The sequence below is a fragment of the Rattus norvegicus genome, chromosome 4, assembly GCF_036323735.1.
Source record: "Rattus norvegicus strain BN/NHsdMcwi chromosome 4, GRCr8, whole genome shotgun sequence".
Taxonomy (NCBI): Eukaryota; Metazoa; Chordata; class Mammalia; order Rodentia; family Muridae; genus Rattus; species Rattus norvegicus.
The window spans coordinates 35,956,364-35,971,297 of NC_086022.1; the positions used below are offsets into that span (position 1 = coordinate 35,956,364).

Here is a 14,934-nt window from a genome sequence, read left to right on the forward strand (position 1 = left end):
GGGAGTGTCCTCTATTGCTCCATGTCTCTGTCTGTCCGTCCTTCCTCCCTCTCCACTATATTTTCTATCTCTCTTAAAGTAATTTTAGTTTCCTAATATGGTGTGCCCTATACATGCGTCTCTAGTGACTGACGAGATGTCAGTTTGCACCACAAGCCTTTGTCTTCGGTACTTTAACATGATCCGTGAATGTTTTCCCCTGCCTTTCATTTTAATTTTGCTGTGGTTCATACACATTTTTGTATTTTTTAAACATTTAGAATAACTTAGACCCAGCTTAACTTCTAGACATTCAGTCAATACCAGTACTGTATCTGAATAGTCTCCTTCTCCTTTCCCCAGCTAACATAGTACAGCTATATTAATTTGCCTTTGGAAACAGATTTAAAAAAAAAAAAGGTAAAAAGAAAAAAAAGAATGCAAACCCAGAAAGCGAAGTGCACAATTTTGACTGCTTAATGTTGAGAACCCGTTGCAAGCTAGCAAGGTAGGAAAATGCTCTAGCCTGCAAGAAACACATCCTTCCGATCTGGTGGAAAGCAAAGAAATAATGAAAATGAAAAGTCCTTTCGTCATACAAGCAGGAAGCCCCATACTGTGAGAATTAATGGCTACAGACCTGGGCATCCTTCAAATTATGAACCTTGAAACCACTGAGCCATTTATCAGAAGTCAATAGAGATACTCAGAGTGCTCCATATAATGACAGCGACATACAGTCGTGCAAAAGGACAGTCACTATAATTAGACACAAAGCAAAGACTACTTACCAATATCCCCGTTCCTTTTTTTGTTGAGCAACTTCCACACTCAGTCAGTCTTCAGAATGGTTTAAAACCGATCAGTCTTGTCATTTTCTACCATTCGCATTGTTACATTAGGAAAAATGTTTTCTTTTCTTTTTTCCCCCTTCCTACTGTGAAACTTTGGGTTTGTAGCTCCCCAGGATCAATTCTGAACAAAGCCTCCAGCTGCAGTGCCATCCAATTTGAAGCAGACATTGGGGACAATTTAAGGTTTTTATCCACAAGAAGGTTTTTTTCCATTCTCTTAAATGCAGCCATAATTAGAGTAATTTTTCATGTAGCCCGCTGATTACAGCGTTTTTACCGTCAAAGATAATTACCTGTAATTTTCTTCCACTTTTAATACTAAAAAGCCATCTTTATTTAGATTCAGGAACAGGAAAGGCGAAACAAAAGAGGGAAATTATTCTGTTATTCATACACAAATTGCAGAGACGTAGGACCTAAAATTGAAAATTAACCAAAATTATAATGCTGAAAAGAATGGAAAAGGGCTGCAGAAGAGCAGCTGGTAGTGGGGCTTTGCTGAATTATTCAAATTATGTTAGAGAGAAAGCTACCATATATCGAAACCAACACTAATTTTTTTCCTTAAAAATAAATTCACCAAATATATGCCAAACCACTGTGAGTGTATAGAAATCCTGAAACCCAGAAAATGTATGTTACTATGTTGGAGGTGGGGTACTGTTACCTCTGCACCCATCTTTCTCTCTCATTTAACAGGAGCTTAATTACAGAGATGTTGTCAGATAGTTCCCTGGAACCCTGCTTAGAGCTGGGCTCCCACAGGATCCCCCGAACTTCAAGGGTTAATATTTTTTTTCTCCTTTAAAAATGTATTGACCCCCAAGGAAACTGGCTCTCCTGGGAGGGATTGGTAGGAGGAGCAAGGGTGAAAGGCGTTGCCAGTTGAGGTGTCTACTACGCCTCCCCTCGGTCAAACTCCCTACTAGGCTGTAGAGTTTGAGTTCCCAAGCCCTGTTCTGACCACATTGAGGTGTTGGAGTGGGAAGCATAGCTATTGGGTAAGAATATAGGAGAGAGACCATTTCTCCTCCTCTCTAATAAATAAACACCGCGTTATCTTTGGACACAACTTAGTGCAAAGGTTCTTGCTACGGTAGAGAAGCTTTTCTCTGCAGGGTGGGACAGTCAAAGATGGTGTGGGATCCTACACTAAGCGCTCCTAGCTACTTATAAAATTTACAGGGTCAGGAAACAGCGTCATCTAGAGAGAGAACAGCACAGCTTGTGGCCAATATCTTCCTTGGTACATAGATGAGACTTGTTCCTTGGCTTCCTAAGTTGTCAGTTCTGTGTCCCAACCAATCATTCCCCCCTCTAAGCCCAGGATCACAGAATTTGGTCTCGGCAGGCAATAAGCTCCACGATCTGGATACCTTCCCCTCCCCCACTCCCCACCCCCCTACAAGACAGAAACAGAGACAGAGACAGAGGGAGACAGAGACAGAGACAGAGACTACAGTTCTAAGCAAGGCCCTAAGGAGCATCCTTGAAGGTGCCGTTTATTCTAACTTTCCCCCAGCTGGAGAGATGTCCAAAGGGCTGCAATGCCCAGAGATTCAGGCACACCTGCTTTTGCTAACATCCCTCCGCACGGCTGACTGCAAAGAACAAGCCACACAGCCAGTTTTGTTTGATCTCTTGATGCCCCAGAACCTAAAATCATGGCCGCATGTAAAAACCTCAATGTATTTACTTAAGATCAATTGTAAGTAACAGTTTTCAGGTAGATTTTTTAGCTTGGCCTTTCAGGCCCCTTCCACACCTCACAGAAACCTGGTCCTTTCCTAGTCTCCAGTGACAAACCACACCAAACGCATCAGCGGCACAGAAGCAAGACAGGCAAGTCAGGTTCTTAAAGAGCCCATCCTCACCAGATCAACTCTTAACTGTTAAAGGAAGATTCTCGGTCAGAACCTAAACCTTGAAAACAAAGTTGCAATTCAAGGAAATCACAAGAATGTATCATATAGAGCTTACAGAGGTTGAGACAATTAATAAAAACAGTGCCTAGAAGTAAATATGCCAGAAATAAAAAACTTACCCCAGAGAATCTCTCTTAAGCAATGATCAGGGTCTAGAAATCTATACTGAGCCGAGGCACAGGAGAGTATTTTTCTGAGTCTCGGGGCAGAAGCTCTGTCTCTATATTCTTGGTTGAGTGAGCACATCCAGGTGTGAAATTGTTTGCACACCCCAGCACCTCTTATATTGCCAGCAAAATTAGCTGTTATTACTGTCACTGTTTAGTGATGGTTAGCGTGATACAAAAAAAAAAAAAAGCTGCTGTAATCAAGACCTGGCGCATCTTTGCAAATTACAGATAATTGTAAACGTCCAGATTATGATAATAGCATCCTAATCCAGCCTGCAATATAATTATTACAGAGTGTTACATCTGAAACTGTCCAGTAGGGCTAATTCAGCCATTATTTAGACCCTATTTTTTGTACTGCAAATGGGTTGCTGAGTTGAAAATGTACGATTGTAATTTCACGGGGCACTCAATGAGTAATAGTATAGGAAGAGGAAAATACAAAAGTGAAATGTGAACAGTAGCGATCAAATCAAACCCTGAAGGACAAAAGACTGTTTGATTCATATGGAAAAAGAAGAACCAGAATTAAGAAAATAGCAAATCAGTGGTCTGAAGTATTATGTGTCCAACTCTTCAACAGAGCAGAGCTGATGCATTTGCACGGGCTCCTGCTGCTGCTGCTGCTGCTGCTGCTGCTGCTGCTGCTGCTGCTGCTGTCTGCAGGATCAAATCATTTTTCTTCTTCTTTTTTTTCCTTTTCATGAAACACTCCTGTCTTCCCTCTACCATAGCATGTTCCTACTTTTAAAGGTGCCCTTCCCCCACAGCCCTTCCTCCACAGTCCCTCCCCCACAGTTCAGAACATTTGTCAGTCCCACAATTCTTTCCACCGAAACCACCTTAGAATGTGCCTGTCACTTGTTTATGAACATATTCTTAAATGAATCTACAATTACTCTTGTCATCAGAGCAAAGTGCCCTGGCTGCTGTGAAGTGTGCTTTCCCTCCATCTCCGTTCTCTTCTACAATAAAGAAGCTATACTGTATCCTAGAGGATATTAGCGGAGCATGTATTAATTGATGGTAATTAAATATAGCCAACTGGGAAGCTGTTGGTTTGACTATTTGCTTTAATTTCATCATTAACTTTATTAATGAAAATCTCCGCCAAGTAAACCATTCTGGCTGCTTCTATGTCACAATCCGCATAACAGGGTAAGGTTCGACATCAACTTCAAACAGGAAGGGACAAAATAAAAAGGAGGGAGAGAGCTGAAGAGAGATTGGGAGACTTGCTGCTTCCAGAGTCAAACCCTCTGAGGATTCTATTGCTTCCAGTAGTATAACCCATGTTCTAGTAGAGACTCCTCTGGATTCATCCTGGTAGTGACATCCCGGTCAAGAGATACCTAAAGACCCTATATTCCAGAAGTTCAGTTTTACCGTGTTGATCACAGCGAATGTCCTCAGCCTCTTTTCCAGTTTCTAGGCCAATTGTGTTGATTTCCCCTCCTCCCAAGAACATCTTACCGACCCACAGGAGCTGCACAGCCAAGGCCACCCTGCAGGGTGGCAAGCAGGCTCCCTAGCTCCTAGGAATTTAAGGGCAATCATGAAATGTCCCCTGTTTAGTGACCCCTGTTTATAGATGAAAGTTGAGTCCATATCCTGCACCCCCCTCCGCCCACCCTTTCCCCCCACCTTGCAAATGGCAAGTGGCAGAAATAGTCCTAGGTGACAATAAGCTTCCGCCGGCAGTTTCTGTTTTCACGCCTTTCAAGGAAAAAAAATGCTTTAAAATAAATCATAGCTTGGGAACTGTTTACCATCCTTCACACCCACCTACTTCTTAAAAAAAAATATAGTAGCCTGTATATGGTGGATTCCACAGAGAATTGTTACTGAAACGAGGAGAGACAGAGGGAGAGGCGCACGGAGGGGGTGGGGGGCGAGGGGGGAGATCAGGTCATGAAGCCATTTTCCTGTGGTGAAAGGTCGTAATGTGTGGTATTTCACGGTTTTATATAAATCTTGGTTTAGGATTTTGAACAGACTCAAAAGCACACAACATGTGCTTTTGGAAAAGAAATCTATTCAGAACCCCAAAAATCAGAAGTCCGAGAGAATAACAGCGCAGAAACATTTAATTGCTGTAAGAATCGAACTCGCGGAAATTCTGTTTGTATCTTCAAAGTTAGAACTCAAAGTATAAAACAGGTTATTACATTATAGTGGGCAGACCTAGGTGACTGAAAGGGAAAGGCTCCTCCATCTCTCAATCACTCATACTTCTGGCAGTATGATACCTTGTAGTTGTTCAGCCTTGCACTAAAAGCCGGTCAGAGGCAAGGGAAAACGCCAGGGATGACGCCAGGAATGTGGGTCGCCGGTACAGGCTATGTAGAAAAGATTTAACTAATATCACGTGCACCACCAGGATTTGGGCTGTTTTTTCTTGGACTGGGACTGGGTCAAAATATGCAAGATCTGTGGGCAACCTGGAAACAAGAGGGCGCGGGGTGGGGGGGGACCCATAGCGGGGGACAGGAGTTAAGTTGAAGAGCCCTCTGCCCAAGCGCTGGGCAATGAGAGCCTGCACCCAGCAGACCGGGCGGGAGGGGTGGGAGGGAGGTGCTTGAGAGTGGAGAAGGTGGGGGACAGCAGGCTGTTCCTCGCGGGTGGCGCACTTCCCAACCATGTCTCAGAGCTACTGCCCTCAGGGTGTGCCTTCTCCGAGGGCTGGAGAGATCTAGGTTGGCCAGATCCCAGCGGCCAGTGGGAGGCGCTGGATCCAGGAGGGGGCGGAGAAGGGGCCGGGATGGGGTGGCTGAGTAGTCCTAAAGGTCCCTCTTTAGGAATAACAGAAAACAAGAGGCAGAGAGGTTGTGCAGAGCAGTTTCCAGCAGGCATCCAGGGCAATCCAGAGCTAGAGAGTGCTCGATATTGAACCGTGGGGGCGGCTGTGTGCTGTAAAGCCTGCCTCAGGCTTGCTGTGGGTGACTCTGAAAGGGTCAGCCAGGAGACCGCGAGCCACTGGGCGTCCGGTGCGATCAAAGGAGCCATAGGAGGCTAGCCGACGCGCCTTGGGTTGTGGGATAAGGGGCGGGAGAGAAAGGGTTGTCCTAAGGCGGGGAGATACTGATCTGTCCGGTGTCACTGGGAGGGGATGAGTGTATATCTTTGTGTGGGTCAAAGCTTTTCTATGCAAGACCGAGCCCTAGGGTGGTTCCGAGTGGGAGTGGGCTGAGTCCCGGGTAGGTACCCGACGCGAAAGAAAGAGCGGACGAAAGAGAGAGGAGAGAGAGAGAGAGAGAGAGAGAGAGAGAGAGAGAGAGAGAGAGAGAGAGAGAGAGAGATCAAGGGCAGCGAGGTCTGCGGGTTCTTCAGTGTGTGTGTGTCTCAGGCCCTGTGGCTCAGCACTGGAGCCGCCTGGCACCCACAGGAATGCAGCTTCCCTCGGATCCCCAGGCCGCCTCTTGTCCCACAAGGAGATGGCCGCCAGGAAAAAGGGGGAGAATGAGGGTAGAAACCCGCCTAGCCCAACCCAAGTCTCAAACAAAGGCCAAATTATCTGATCTTCAACAGGAGGGCCCAGGAGTTGGTCAGGGCACCGAAGAAATAACCCAAGCCCTTTCAACGTGCCCTAGGCCTCCGAGCCTTTGCAAACGGATTAAGATGGAGATCGAAAGTATTGGCTGGATGGGGGTCCACCATATAGAAAATTAGTTCTGAAGTCGGCCTAATTCATCTTGGGGGCATTAGAAAGAGGACTGGGCAAGTGAGGAACAGAATGGGCAGGCACAGGCGACTCCTACTTGAAGTCCAGAGCGAACAAGGTCTGCCAGCGCCAAACTGGAACGCTTTGTGCTTGGTACACACAGCAAGAAACAATGGAGATGGAAGGAAGGTGAGAGGGAGGGCAGAAGAAACAGATATTTTTAGACTTTGCCGAGGATCTGTTATTTTTACATCCTTGGGCTCAGGACTGCAGGGAGTTAAATTCCCCGGGGAGGATCCCCGCGGTGCCAGGAAAGCCCATTGCGACTCACTTGCCAGAATATTTTTGTTCACCGCTCCCCATCCGAGTTAAAAAAACAAACAAACAAACAACAACAACAACAACAAAAAAAAACCTCTCAATTCAAGAGACCACTACTAGTGAGGTTCACACAGAGGAAGAAATCCTAAAACTAGCTCCCCACCCCCGCCGCTGCGCTAGGCTTTCGACCCAGCAGCAAGCCAGCTTTGGTGTCCTTAATAACCAGCAATGCTCCTGCTTGGGGTGAAGGGTGGTAATTAAAGAGCATCCCTCTTTTTCCCTGAGAAAAGTCTGGACCCGCCCTTCCCTCCGCTTGGCTGAATCTAGGGGTCGGAGATAGTGAAGAAACCACACACACACACACCCCTTTTCACCAGGGATGGGAGCCGGGGGATGACATCCACCCTCTCCGAATGCCAAAATGGAAAGAGCTTGTTCCAAGCACATTTTGACACTCTTGGGAAACCAGTGGGCGGGAAATACTGTACAGTGGGGCTGTACAGTGGATGTCCCCCGCCCCGGCCAACCTTCCCAAATACACACCCTGGAGTTGGGACAGGCCGGTGACCATCATCAGAAGGCCAAGTCCTGGAAATCAAGACCAAGCCCTCAGAAGGCTCTGGGCTTTTGGTGCAATGGAAACTACTGAAATCTTTGCAAGCAAAGACAGAAAGGCAGAAAATAGACACCTTCACTCCTACTCCAGTCTACTCCATGCCACTACAGAAAACAAAAAGGGGGCCAGGGCCTCCCCTCACACTACCGTCTCCCTGCGGATGGAGTAGTGTAGGACAAGGAATAATATTTTTGGAGATAAAATTCTGTTTAGGCAGGGTTCAGTATCCCAGGCTGCCTGGAAGTGTATATTAGCCACCCCCAAGGTCTACTGAGTTCCAAACTGGTGGGTTTGGTACCACTCGTGGAAAGAAAGGAAAAGAAAAGAGGAAGGAGAACGGATGGGAGAACGGATGGGCGAATGGGCTCAGAAGGCTGATGGGAAGAAAGGGATGGGAAGGGATTGGAGAGGCAGAAACTGACTCTGAAAACAACCCCGGGACACAAGGCTTTCCTTTTTAGTTCTGGCTGCTGGAAGGGTCCTCTCTGAAATCCTGCGATGAGAAGTGCAATTCTATTTTTATGTTCTAATCCCCCCCCTCCCGAAGAGGACTCTTGTCCCATTTATTGCAGCGGACCTCCTAGCTGTGGGTATTTCCCATAAACCTGGTCCTTTCAAACATTGCAAGTTACTTGGGTGTCATAAGGAAATGGATTTAGGTGGACCAAAGGACAGCCAGCCACAAAAAGATGCCTATGCCTTGGAACGGCACCCGTGCAGAGGTGTGAGGGAAGCACAAGCCAGGGGCTAGGTTGCTGCAACTCCTCTACACCTGCCTTAAAGATGGCTTCACAAAGAAATTCTAGCCAACATCCCATTTCCGGGCTTTGGAACTTGTCTTGCCACTGTTTTATGTAAAAGCAGAGCAAAGGCTCCTGAAAGATCAACGAAGTACAAAGTACGGATGCCATGAAAGACAGTTATATTAAGAACGCTATCTCACCTTCTCACATGAAATGAAATCAATATAGGGTCTCTCCTCCCCACCCCACCCCCGCGCTTTTTGGAAAGGAATGCTCCCCACCCCCATATTTCTCATTTGGCCTAGTGCTTTAGGTACACTATTGTTCTGAATCCCTACAGTAATTTTCTTGCCTGAAAGAACCTGGCCAAATTTATAGTCCTGCACATTAGGACTCCCAGGCTTTACCTACCACTCACTTTGCCCCAAGCATTTCAGATTTTTGAAAAAAAAATATAACAGGACTGAGAGCAGATTTCCTTTTCTTCTCCTGTCTCATCTTGGAATGCTCCTTTCAGAAGGACCGTCATTTGTCTAATTGCAATACACATGGTGATGGGGGAGGGGGTTATCCATCAGGATCACTTTGAGCTCTTAATTCCAGGTTATTGAGGGATTTCTGTTGCCTTTTTCTTACACACGGTAGGAGACATGTATTTAATTTCAATATTCCTTCCTACCAGAAACATTGGAGTTATATTTAATATCATTTAAATGATTTTGTGGTTAGGTGGGGAAGAACCATCCTAAACACGATGGTACTATAAACAGGCCCTATGTGCAGACAGATTCATAAACAGAGCATCCAACACAGACACATTTCTGCAATCATGCAGCTCCTGACTTCTGTTTTGCATTGTTGGATTTCTGGAGAATTCATCTGTTTTTTAACCGTCTGCATATAACCTCACTAGCCAGTTATCAGGGGGCCAAAAAGGAGCAGTTTTCATGGTCGAAATAATTTTATTTATCCAGAATATACAGTTTAATTCCTCTATCTACACTTATTTACACGGTTAAAATAACATTGAAAAAAGTCTTTTTGAAAAGTTGAGGTCATAGATTTCAAGGCACCATTGATAGTGTCCACAGTTGCGCAAAAAAGGGTTCTTTTCGTAAAAAAAGGGGCGGGGTCCTTTGAAATGCAATAACTTACATGCAAAAAAAAAGCTTTACACATGAATCTTTGTTTCCATTGTTCAAACATCCCCGTATGAATTCCTTTCTTTCTGATTTCTAAAACAGCAAAACACTGTAGTCCCAAAACTGAGCAAGAGAGAGTAGCCCATCTAATAAAGCGTCCCGGAGGCCAGTGCCAGCGGGTGCTGCAGGGAGCCAGGCGGTGGCAGGTGGGAATTGATTGAGCTGGCTGCACTTGGGTACCAGGAAGCCGAGTTCTCCAGGTAGCTGGACGCGGGGGACTGGTTGGAGGTCGTAGGGTGGGCATGAGGGTGGTGGCTGAGAGAGCGGGATGAGCCCTGGGGCTCCCACACCGCTGGTGACTGTGGCGAGTTACACGCCATAGGGTCGCTGGAGCTGGGACTGTGCTCCGGGGGCATCTCCCCGTTTTTCATGATCTTCTTGATCTTGGATCTTTTGTTCTGAAACCAGATTTTCACCTGGGTGGGGAACAAAGGCACACGTTACCGGGACACTCAGAGGTTGCCCGCGCCTTTCCCTGAGCGACGAATGAAGACTCTTCTGGCTCTCGTCCTGCCCTGATAACTACCAGCAGCGAGCTGCCTATCGCCTGGAGCAACGTTGTAGTTGCAGGCTATGCAATAAGAGGGACCCACAGAGGGAGCCCTGTCCAGCTCAGCAGGCGCCAGCTTCAGCAAGAGTGCGACCCCAAGGCTTTATCTTTTATTTTCTCTAGACCCGGTCGCAGTGTGGGCCTGTGCACCAGTGCACTGGGAGGATACCTCTCCTGCTCGAAGGCTAGAGTGCCCGGGGGGGGGGGGAGGGTGTGGGCCAGACTGTGGGTTTACTGTGCCAAGGGAAAAGAGCGATCTCCCAATCTCATGCCGGACTGACTCCCTTCAGTCCCCTCAGCACCAGGAGGCCAGACTCTGCCTGAAGCTCTGGGCGGCGACTTGAACATTCCTAACTCTAGGCCCCAGCGGGCTGGAGTGGGAGAGAAAAGAAAGGGGACAATCCAGGAGGGTTTCCCCGTACAACAGCGCCCCCCACCTCGCGACCTTCAGGTTGCTGCGACTTCCAGCTGCCTCAGGGATAGGACAAACCGGGACACCACGATTCAGGCCTTTGCGTGGCTGGAGACCCATCAACAGGCCAATAGTACCTGGCGAGCTTCTCATTGTGAAAAGATCCAGACATTTCTCAAGAATGCGAGACGGTTCCCCCCACCCCAATACCCCTTCTCTTGTTTGCACTATGGAACCTGGGTCCTCAGCCCTTCCTTGGTGGCTAAACCCGGGTGGGGGTGGGGGGACGGGGCGGGGAGGAGCAGCAACTCGGGACAAACGACGAATCCCGTGCCCACCGCCACGTGGGCCTGGCTCATGGAGGGAAAGATGCAATGGTTGTTGTCTTTCTATCTGTAAATTCCTGCAAAGTGCTAGAGAATGGGCTCCAGCCGGTCGGGACCAAACCATGCAGCCCAGCCGAGCTTGCAGGCGAGGCGGGGCCGGTACCCGGCGGCGGCCGGATTTACCTGTGTTTGCGTCAGTCCTAGAGAGGCGGCCAACTCCGCGCGTTCTGGCAGGGCGAGGTACTGAGTCTTCTGAAACCTTCTCTGTAAAGCGGCCAGCTGAAAGCTGGAATAAATAGTCCTGGGTTTACGAACTTTCTTTGGTTTACCATTCACCATCCTCACCTCTGGCTCGGCCACTTCTTTCTCTAAATAATCAAAACAGACTAGGTTAGCGCTTCCGAGCAGACAATGGCTCTTTTGCATAGGCACTCAGATCACCGAGGTTTTCTTTGTTTTGAAATATGTAGTCATCTTTCTCTTCCCCAATATCACAACCTTGGCTTTTCAAACCCCAGTGAAATCTGTCCTTTCCTCAAATCCTACATAGAGGAGTTGGCGAGTCTCCGTTTAATAGCCACTGAGAGCGTGGGACACATAGGACACATCAGGTTCGTCGCTTTAGGGATGGAACTCGTTTGAGCTGCTTGCTTCTCTCATTACTTTTTCCCTTCCTGTATTCACCTTGTGCGTTTCTGGGACGCGAGTAGCCACTCCACTCCCAGGGTGTCAAGCGAGGAGGCCCCTGGGCCATGACCCCGCTTCTGTCGGCGTCTGTTGGGTAGCCCGCAGAGGCTAGACGCTTGGGCAGGGAAGACGCTAGCCAAGGTCTCCAGAGTTCAAAGACCGACAAGCAAACTATGTTCCTTCACTACAGCGGCAAGAGGTCGGTCGGGGCTTCGGCAGACAGAGAGCCGATTATGTAGTCCCCATAATCTCACTGCAGATCTGAGAGGGCACAGATGTGTCTGGTTTCTTTCACAAATAGACTTAATATGTTCTTGACCAAAAAAAAAAAAAAAAAATCCTCCCCTCATGCACAAATACAGAGACAGCAAGAGGAGCAGACTCAAACTTCAATCAACAATGTATTGAAAAGAAATCTGTAGTAAGATTATTTTTCGTACTAAAGGGGAGGGCAGCTGGGAAGAATTCTCACTGTTATAAATGTACCCCGCTGGGGTCCCGTGAATCTGTGTTTTGCTAATGTGCCCCTAGACCTCCTGGCCCCTTCCCCCTTCAGTCCTGGATGGAGTGGAAGAGTCGCTGTGTGAAGCTGCTGCCAAAGGAAGGGTGGAGAAGGAGGGAGGGCTGTGGTCTCCACTCTACTGGAGTAGGGATGCTAATATTAGCAGCCTTATTAATGTGTTGGTGAGGGGAGATCAAAATCAACTAGTAAAACTTCTTCCCTGAGACTTCGCTCCTCTCATTTAGCGCCCAAGTTCTCTACCTCACTGTAATTCTCTGAGGAAGTTTCAAGATGGACAGGAAAAGGGAGGATGTGGAGAAGAAGGAGGCAGACAAATTCTAGGCTCTTATGGAGAGAGCGCGCGAGGGGGGTGGAATCCCTCTAACAACGTGAACTCTCTACAACCCTCCGCTATTTTAAATGGCTTTTTGTATTTGGAAATGCCTTGTATAAACCGCAAAGTTCCCTGCTCGCTTCTCTCCGTCAGGTTGCAGCCCTCTGGCCCTCTGGCCCTCAGGCCACCCGGTGTGCTGCCGGCACCCTCCCGGCGAGGCCTCGGGGCGCTCCGCAGGCAAATCCAGACTGGATCTCACCAACTCAGCATGCTCACCCAGAATTCCAACTAACTTTCCTTTTATTACACAAACACCACTGGGGCTGCCTGATTCTTTCTTTCCCCCCAATCCCTAGCCTCTTTCCAGCCAAGCTGACTTTCTGGCTTGGCTAGCCTGGAATCCAGCTAAGGAGGGACCCCCGAGGGGCGCCAGAGGGAAAATACCGGATTAAACCTCTTGGAGGTTCCTCCACTGAACGCCCCCCCCCCCGGTCCCCCGCAAGTGCCTGTGTGAGATGCTGTTTTGTTAGCAGTCCCAGGCCCCCATTCCCTTCTGCCAAGCCCCCTTCTATGGATGAGGACAGCGTGGTCCTCATATACTACCCAACTTCGGGCCCGCGGGGTTACCGATGCCTTGGGTACCTGCCTCCCGCCCCCGCACGCCTACCTGGCTGGCTGGTGGCACTCGGGACTCGGTTGTAGGCGCCTCCGTACTGGTGGTAGGGGCTGGCGTAGCCGTAGTCCGCATAAGCCTTGGCCGGGTAGCCGGCTGCGGAGCCGTTCACGCTGTGATACTGGTACTGGTATGGGTTGAGCGCTTTGCGGTAAGAAGCAGAGGTAGGAGAGCAGTAGCCATGAGGGGCGGCCCCCGCGGGACTGTAGTAGTCAGAATCGGTGGCCGAGGACTCCGGCAAAGTTGGCGATTCCTGAGACGGGTGGTGCATGGCGGCGGACGTCGGGAACGGAGCTTGGAAGTCGCCGGATCGGATGCTTGGGACTCTTCTGTCAAACACTCCTGTCATAGCTCCCGGGCGGTGGCTGTCCTATTGAGGCGGCCGCTGCTGCCAGAATTGGCTGTGGAGCTGCTCTGGTCTAAGCAGACATGGCTGTGGGAGCGAGGGAGGAGGAGGAGGAAGAGGAGGCGGCGGCGGTGGCGGCGGCGGCGGGGAGGAGGAGGCTGGGAGTCGTGGAGGCTCTGTCTCCCGCAGGCTGACTGTTGGCTGAGGCGCAGCACAGCCTTGGTTAAATCCTTAATTGCGCGCTTACGCACAGCGGGGTGGATCGGGTTCCATTGGCCAGGGCCTCGGGAGCAGAGCAACACCCTAACTCGTTCAACTAGTTTTAGCACAACAAAGCATTGCTTAAAAAAGAGAGAGGGGGGGGGCGTACAAGGAGTGTGTGTGTGTGTGTGTGTGTGTGTGTGTGTGTGTGTGTGTGTGTGTGTGAGAGAGAGAGAGAGAGAGAGAGAGAGAGAGAGAGAGAGAGAGAGAGAGAGAGAGAGAGAGAGAGAGACTGTACGTGTTGTTGCCTGTTGGGGGAGGCAGGGTCTCAGTCGATCTGTTTTTAGTGAATAGCTGCTACAAATCAAGCAGTTCCAGGGCCCAGCTCTGTGCTGTTTGAAGACAACGTGTTCCAATCAGCAGTCTCAGAAGTACACGCTTAGAGGATGCAGCCCATGATGCTCTTTTCTTTCAGCACACCTACCTGTCCTATCCCCCTCCTCCTACCGAGACTGTAGAAGAGAACACTGCTGTGGGAACGTGTGCGGAGGGGGGGGGGGGAGGAGCAGTATTAGATGGCGGTGAGAACAAATGGAGAAGAGCATTGTATTAGTGGGATGTTGGGATGCAAGTTGCAACTAATTTGTGTTGAAAATTTGTAAATTGGAAAACAGATGGGTGTGCAGCCAGCCGTTTTGCAGAAGCCTATTTCTCAAGACTCCACAGAGATGTTCAAGAGTCTAGATGTCCATTTAGCTGTCAGTGGTAACTGAAGTCTTTACAGGGAGTGCTAAAAAATCAAGGTCTTATTCCTGAATACTTTGTCATTGCCTAGACTCTTAGTTTGCTTTCCTGAAGGAGCGGTCCCTAATTTTGTTCACTATCCTCATCTACTTGGAAGCTTCTAGAATGGCTTGTGTCTCGGTTCAGTAGCCAGACTCTGGCAAAAGTGAATTGATTCGGGTGTGTGAACTCTAGTGTGCCTCCAGACCCGATGGGATATGAAGAAAACAGAGTAGGCAGAGAACCAAGTCCACCTGGGAGGTGGGGTTTTGTTCACTGATGGGCCTCTACTGGGGCCATTACCTACACTCCAAGCGCCTCTCAGTCCCCTAGTTTGGGTTCTGTAGCACCGCCCCCTCTTATTTCCTGCCTACTCAACATCTTAGTTTATGTACAAAGGGAGCAGGGCTCAAGATTCCTACATTGGGCACAGGCCACCAAAAGAAGATTATTTTGCCATCATGTACTTTTCCTCTAGTTACGATTGAGTGGGGGGCTTAGGGATGTGCCATAATCCTCACTCATGGTCCATTTCTAGTCCCATCAAAAATGAGTTGTATCCTATTCGGGGCCTCATTTTGTCTTTCTCTTGGGAGGTCCATGGCCAGGAACCCTGGTGTGTCATTGAATATTCAGGGCGGAATCTTCT

General features: G+C 48.6%; 1 protein-coding gene and 1 long non-coding RNA gene across 3 annotated transcripts in view; both read right to left on the bottom strand.

Annotated features, from left to right (window-relative positions):
* Nucleotides 1–3,096, bottom strand: part of LOC100912227 (uncharacterized) — a 47,807-nt gene extending 44,711 nt beyond the window's left edge. Inside the window, exons 1-2 of the long non-coding RNA XR_005503448.2 lie at nt 2,878–3,096; nt 771–1,249 (exon numbers count right to left, since the gene is read on the bottom strand). This is a non-coding gene — a long non-coding RNA (uncharacterized LOC100912227). The remainder of the gene's footprint in view (nt 1–770; nt 1,250–2,877) is intronic.
* Nucleotides 3,097–9,215: 6,119 nt separating this feature from the next.
* On the bottom strand, nt 9,216–13,610 carry Dlx5 (distal-less homeobox 5). Of its 2 annotated transcripts, none has more exon segments than NM_012943.1 (3): nt 9,216–9,887; nt 10,943–11,127; nt 12,950–13,482. In NM_012943.1, coding segments are annotated over 3 exon segments (870 nt in total). In that variant the 5' UTR covers nt 13,305–13,482; the 3' UTR covers nt 9,216–9,557.
* Between the last annotated feature and the right edge of the window lie 1,324 nt (nt 13,611–14,934).

Excerpts from the sequence above, each read along its gene's own strand:
- Dlx5 (XM_017592486.3), bottom strand. The coding sequence starts at position 13,304 with ATGACAGGAGTGTTTGACAGAAGAGTCCCAAGCATCCGATCCGGCGAC. Across the intron at positions 11,046-12,949 it reads GAGTGCCACCAGCCAGCCAG|CTTTCAGCTGGCCGCTTTAC; the intron begins GTAGGCGTGCGG and ends TATTTATTCCAG.